This window comes from Elephantulus edwardii, unplaced genomic scaffold, assembly GCF_000299155.1.
Source record: "Elephantulus edwardii isolate Elephantulus edwardi_28Jun2011 unplaced genomic scaffold, EleEdw1.0 scaffold00139, whole genome shotgun sequence".
NCBI classification, from domain to species: Eukaryota; Metazoa; Chordata; class Mammalia; order Macroscelidea; family Macroscelididae; genus Elephantulus; species Elephantulus edwardii.
This window is the reverse complement of record NW_006399889.1, coordinates 2,832,009-2,839,119: the sequence shown is the minus strand read 5'-3', so window position 1 is coordinate 2,839,119 and position 7,111 is coordinate 2,832,009. Positions and strand designations below refer to the sequence as shown.

The 7,111-nt window shown below is 35.5% G+C and overlaps 1 protein-coding gene across 1 annotated transcript in view; it reads right to left on the bottom strand.

Moving 5' to 3' along the window:
• Positions 1-3,630: 3,630 nt before the first annotated feature.
• The window catches only part of HSPA14 (heat shock 70kDa protein 14), a 39,985-nt gene continuing 36,504 nt past the window's right edge, over positions 3,631-7,111 (bottom strand). The window contains exons 13-14 of the mRNA XM_006894282.1: positions 4,911-4,981; positions 3,631-3,808 (exon numbers count right to left, since the gene is read on the bottom strand). Of these exons, the coding sequence (XP_006894344.1) occupies positions 3,730-3,808; positions 4,911-4,981 (150 nt within the window). The 3' untranslated portion in view covers positions 3,631-3,729. The remainder of the gene's footprint in view (positions 3,809-4,910; positions 4,982-7,111) is intronic.

Below are 7,111 nucleotides of genomic sequence, written 5' to 3'. Positions count from 1 at the left end.
CATCATATTTGGAAAGGTAGAGGATTAGAGTAAGAGAGAAAGATCCTCAATAAGATGAATTGACACAGTGAATGTAATGGGCTCAAATATATCAGAGATGGTGAGGATGGCACAGGACAGGGCATTGTACAAATCTGCTGCTCACAGGGTTGTTATTGAGTCACAGTTGAGACAATAACCCTGCCATGTGATTAAAGTAATAACAGAGAAAAGCCATATTAAGTAATTCAGTGTTTTGCCGAATCAGGTAAAAACATTCAAGTTTTTATTACATATGTGGTACTGCAAAAGTAATTGGAAAATGTACACAAAGATGACTAAGATGTTCACTAAAAATATCCTAACAATTGCTACTGTGGGCTGTGCAAAGAGGATGATTTAAATTTTATTTTATAGTTAAAATTATTATTTTATAGCTAGAAGAAATTTAAAGTTATTTTGACCTTGAAAAATAAAAGACACTAGAAAATTTAGTTGGTAAATCTTTCACAAATTGGGGGGGGGGCGGGCAGGCACACCTCTCATCACCTGTAGAAACGATGAAATGTGAGATTATTTCATTAGGCAATAATACTCACTGATTAAAAAAAATTCAAATTTCGTGTGTGGGAGGATTCATGCAAAGCTGAACCATAAAATGTGAAGTAGTGGCATCCTTTCCTTTTTTATTGTTTCTAAACAAATCATAAAAGATGTCATTGTTCTATAGGATACAAACATGAAACTTTACTTGTGTGTAACTCATTTTCAGTAAACATTACTAAACATCTACCCTGTCTATATACACTGTTCTAGGAGTTGAAACATAATGGTGACTAAGGTTGACAGTATCTGCCCTTGACAATGCTTAATCTGGAGGAGAAAGCAGTTCATCCAATAATGATGTGATTATGGAAAAAAGAAACTCTTGAATAAATATGTGAAGATTTTTATCCAACAAGTTTAAATAATCAACTTCAGGAGTCTACAAACATTTTCTGCAAAAGGTCAGGGAGTAAGTATCTTCAGCTCTGTGGGTCAGTCTCTGATGGAACAACAATATGTAAAGAAATGAGTGAATTTAAACAAAACTGAGCAACACTAGAGAACAGAGTTGAACTGTCCAATTTCTTTCCAAGGCTTTAATCTTTACAGAAGGTAACTTTGCTGGCCTAGTCCGTTGGGACTTGCACTGCTGACCTAAAGGCTGTGCTTCTGTGGAGCCCTGGGGGACACAGATGGGGCAATCTTCTCCCATGTAATTTACAGCTTTGGAAACTTGACTGGAAGTCAGCTATGGTATCAACTCCGATACTGTGCAAAAAAGTAAACCTATACTGAAGTGGATTGCTACCACATTCCCCTTTGGAATGACTAGTGGGTCTGGTCTGAACAACTAAACTTTTAGGTAGTAGCCAGGAGCTTAACTATTATAGCATCAGGGCTCCATTAGATTTTAGCCTAGAGACAATAATCTGCCAACCCCTGATCAATCATAAAAAAAAGAAAATTCTACAGCATAATTGGAAGTATTTAAACATAACATTTGAACTACTTAAATTGGTATTTTTCAAAGACATTTGTCTGGCTTATATATAGTTACTTCATTTCCAATATAATTTTGGAAAATATCTTAAGCAGTAACTCCTTCTTAGTAAAAAAAGGTATGTTTTCAAGTCTGCCTCTAGGATTATGGACTTCGAATTATATATGCATTCTCTCTGTGATCAATAATTTGCTACATAATAATCATGAAAAAAACTTAAGTATGGTTTCTGCACTTTTAGGAATAAAAGACTATGATCACATTATCTCCCTAAAACCCACCTTTAGTATAATAAAACACATCAAAGTTTGACTAGGTAAAAAACATCACAGAATTAGTTTTACACATACGTTGGTAGGTTCCTCTTGTAAACTCTGCTGGGAACTATGGTTTGAGGTGTACCACTAGCCAAGTGGCTCTGATATTCTTAGTTAATTATAAAACATGTTTCTAGTAAAATTTTTGTGTTGAGGAAGTGTTTTCACTAGTAATTCATTGAGTATTGTGAATGTACAATGGTAAATGGATATATGACTAATCTCTAAACTCCTTTTACTTCAAAAGAAAAACAGAGTTTGACCAAATTGCAAATCCATATTTCTCTTCACAAAACCTCACGGTTGAGTGCTTGGTATTGAGTCTTCCAAACTTTCTTTGTATACATTCATATAGACCCAATTTTTTAGCTATAAAAAAGAGGTACAGTTCTCTAGTTTTGTTTTTCCATTTAGGATTTATAATTGTTCTGTTAGTTAATTACTAAACAAGAATCAGTGAAAGACTGGTAAAATTCTAGTAAAATCTCCTCTCTTGAACTCAAAACAATTTAATTATTAATGGCTTTCTTACTAGTAGTTCATCATAAATTTAAAAAAATTTCCAACAATTACCAGTATTGTTGTTTACAAGACAGACTAGTTGTGTTGTTTTATGCCACTCTGTCGCTTGCAATGCATAGCAACCCTGTTTACAACAGCCCTGAATCCTGCTCTATCCTGAGCCAACCTCACTGTCTCCAACACACCCTCTCCCAACACCCCAGACACTCAAATCAATCCATCTCATCAAAAGTCTTACTCTCTTGCACTGTCCTTCCACTCTCCCAAGCATGATGTCCCTCTCCAAGGACTGGTCTCTCATTGCAGCATGTCCAAAATATGTCAGATGGAGCTTCAGAATCCTTGCCTCTGAGCAGAAGCTTGATTTCACCCTTTCTGGGATGTACCTGCTCGTTTTCCTAGCAGTCCATGATATAATCAATCCTCTTCTTCAGCACCACAATTCAAAGGGATTAATTCTTCATCTTCCATAGTCAATGTCTAGCTTTCTGATGCATAGCAAGTAGCTGCAAACAGCATGGCCTGGATCAGGCACACCTTAGTCTCCAGACTAACATCATTGCTCTTCAGTGCTCTGGTAATGTCTCCGACAGCAGATTTCCCCAATGCAATTTGTCTTTGGACCAGATGAGCTGTGGGATGATATCAAGAATATCATGCAGGAATAATGCAAAAGGTCATTACAAAGACTGAGGAGGAAAAAAAGACCAAGATGGGTATCAGAAGACTGAATATTGCATTAGGGCACCAAGAAGGCAAAGCAAAGGGAAAAAATCAAGAAGTTATGGAGCTGAACAGAAGATTTCAAAGGGCAGAGTGGGAAAACAAAGGGAAGTATTATAATGAAGTGTCCAAAGACCTGGAGTCAGAAAATCTAAAGGGCATTTCTTAAGCCGAAGGGACTGAAGAACAAATTCAAGCGTCAAGTTGTAATACTTAAGGATGATTTGGACAGAATATTAAATGATCTAAGCAGCATTAAGAGAAGATGGAAGGATTATACAGAGTCACTGTACCAAATGGAGATGGCTGACACAAAGAATTTTATGAAATAACCATAGACAAGAGCCTGTGGTGATGAAGGAGGTAGTCCAAGCTACTCTGTAATAATTGACAAAAAAAGTCCCCAGGAATGTGCTCATCAAGTTACGGAGGACAACCATCTGGCCAACTGACTGGAAGAGATCCATATATGTTCCCATTCCAAACAAAGGTGACCCGACAGAGTACAGAAATTATCGAACAATATCATTAACATACAGTCATAGTTCATTTTAAAAGTATTTTAATATAAACATCACTTATAAACAAAACCAAAGAATGCTGACAATCTGGTTCTAAAAAATGCAGGGTTTCTCTGAAATGCTAAGATGCCACCTCGATGGTGAGCGCTTCACATTTGCCAGTCTCTTGGTCTGTGCACGTCACATGTAAAGATCCATCTCTAAACAAACAGAAAATAAGGAATATTTTATAAGCTTATTTTGTAACAATAAAGTACTTAAGTTGAGAATTTACAGTAAATGAGATCATTTTAGGTTTTGAAATTAGCATATGAAAGATAAACACAGTATTAGTGTCTACAAGTATAGTATAATAACTTAAGTCATAATTCTTAGAAATTTTCCCCTAAGAAAATGATTTCCTAAAAATCCAGGATAAAAATGTCAAGTTTAAAATTTTATGTAAATTATATAAATTCAAGATGCATCATACTAGTTTAAAGTCAAATCCTTCCTGATGAATCCAGAATTGTTGCTAAGAATAATTTGTCTCTAGTATTAATATGGAAAGGATTAACTTATAAAATAGAGCAGTGAAAGGGAAGAAATGACAATAGCTCAATATAGCACTAGTGAAATAAATTTATCGTTTCATAGGACAAACAATAAGTATTAGGTAAATCTAGGGAGCTCTGGTGGCCTAGTGGCGAGAAGCTGCACTGCAATCCCAGAAGTGCATGGTTCAAATCCACCAGATGCTCTGCTGGAGAAGGAGGAACAATTTCCTCCTATACCAGTCAGATCTGATTGGATGGTATACATACAAAAAAAAATAAAATAAAATAAAAAAAATATACAAAAAATCAGGTAAATCTTAGAACATTTATGTCTTAAATTAGTACAGTTTTTCAAATGGATTTTACCTAAAATAATTAAGGATAGATCTGGTGGCCTAGAGGGTAAAGTAAGTTGTTCAAATCCACCAGATACTCTGCAGAAGCTAGATGGACAATCTCCTCTCATGTGATACCTCTGATAACCTGCTGGAGGGCTAGCAATGAGTCAGTTCTGACTCGACAGAACAAATAAGAACAAAATAAGTTAAAAAAAAAATCAGAATACAAATAATTTGAGATGTACTTTTCTTTTTTTCTTTTTTTTTGAGATGTACTTTTCTTTGTAACATAGAGTAGTAATTCTAGAGGTACAAAGTATAATTGGCTGGTAAAACAATTTCTTTTCAATGACTCACATGCACAAAATGATAGTGGTTGAAAAAAGAAATACATTTACAAAAAGGTCAAGTCTCATTTGATTTCATACCTTTTCATAGTCAGAACAGCTAATATATCACGCAAACCATTTTCTTTTCTATCTAAATCCTGAAGTACAACCTGTTAATAAAAATGATGACAAAAACAATTCAGTACTTTGACATAATAAACTGATGCACCAATTAGCCTAAGAAAATTTAAAAACCTAAAACTTACTGAAACAATTGTAAAAAAACCAAAGTTTTAAATTTAGTAATGAATTAAAACAGAATTCTGAGAACAAGTACTAAGCTTTCCCAAGAGGAAACACCCCCTTTAAAAGGTCAATAGGGCACTCTGGGGTAGCAGAGTCTATAAGGAGTTGTGCTGCCTAAACTAAAGTCTACACTTCTCTGTTGTTGACTGCCGATGAGTTGAGCAGGACTCATTGAGACTCTATGATAAATGACCTAATGCCTTTCCATAACTATCATCGTTTCTCCAAGTTCATAGAGTTTTCATAGGCATGTGGTTTATGAAGTAGATGCCACCCCTGCTTCCAAACCTGTTTTACAACTGGGCACTCTACCAAACACTGTCCATACTGAGAAACCATTATGGTATTTGATAACTGAATGGCACAAGGTTCAGCATCACAGCAAACCCAGGTTACTTCATACAACACATTGACAAAGAGTGGTGTACAAAGTGGAAGAATGTTACTCCAGATAGAACAGCAGTAGTCTCATTTAGCAGTGGTAAAGTGTCATCGAGTCAAATAGGACTCATAGTGACCTTTGCACAGAAGACTTGAACTCTCTTCTATAACCAACATAATTTCTGTACATTTATAGAGTTTATAACCACTTCTCTAGTGGTTCAAATACAGCAGGGGAAAGAATGTGAATTATAACCTCAGAAACCCAACATAAAATCAGCTTTAACTCAATTCCAAGTTGAAGACAGAATGAAAGAGAAAGGACAATATATAACTAATGTATTTGTTACTCCTAAATACCATGTCCTAAAATGACTCTTTGCAAGAAATAGTTTGTCTCTTAAAAGGCAGACCACTGCAACAAAGGAAGTCATATCAAATTTCTGATTTCCCAGAGTTTGTAGGGTACTGGACTGCTTAACAAAGGGGTGCGTTTCCATCAGTCCAAATACACTAACTGCTCCACAAGAGAAAGATGAGCAATGTTCCCATTAAGGTTTACAGCCTTGGGAAGCGGATGGACAGTTGTTAGGAGTCAGAACCTACTCAGCCACAGTGAGTGAGTGCATTTCCGTTTTACACTAGACTGCAGTCCATTAAGTTGGTAACAGCATTAAGAAAAAGGTTTAAAGAATTATCAAAATGAGACAGTCCTTAAGTGAGCATATACGCTGTTGAAAAAATGATACCAACAAACTTGCTCAAGGTACAGTTTCCAAATACAGTCCATTTGTGTAAAAAAATAAAAAAAGAGCAGCATTTGTGCCATGCCATAGAACAAAGCGCAATAAAACAAAGCATGTCTAATGAATTTACTATAACATTCTGTCCTAAGCAAAAGTGTATTCATAAAGTCAAATTTGGGTAAAGCACTTAAAGCACTTGAGTTTACTCACTGGTAAATGTTAATGTCAGAGCAAATAGGAACTTTAAAATGTTCTTTTCTAATTTCAATGTCTGGTAGTCTTTCGGCTGTACTATAAATAAATACATACATAAATGATATATACATTATTTATTTAAATAATAAAGCTAACTCTTCTGAAGTCTCAAAAGAAGTGTGTGAAGAAAGGTAATAATGTATGAATGTACTAAGGGAATCCGAAGTGACTATCCCCTGGATTTGGAAACCCACTATGTAACAAACTGTTTCTATACTACTACACATCAAAATCACCTGGAGGAAGGTTTTAAATATTTACTCATTGAAGGGCCCTACTCCAGCAGATCCCAAACGGGTATACCTGAGCTGGAGATAACATGCTGTGTGTTTTAATAGTCTTTTGTTGGAATTAGAAATAGATACATAATATCCCTTGCTCATGGACAGGAAGACTCAATGTTGTGAAAATGGCAATACTACCAAAAGCAATTTACACATTTAAATGCAATCCCAATACAAATACCAATCCCATTCTTCAATGAGATGGAAAAGGCAATCTCCAGTTTCGTAAGGAATGGAAAAAAGCCCCGAATAAGCAAAGCACTCCTTAAGAATAGAAGAACGGTAGGAGGTATCTCACTCCCTGATTTCAAATCCTACTACACTGCCG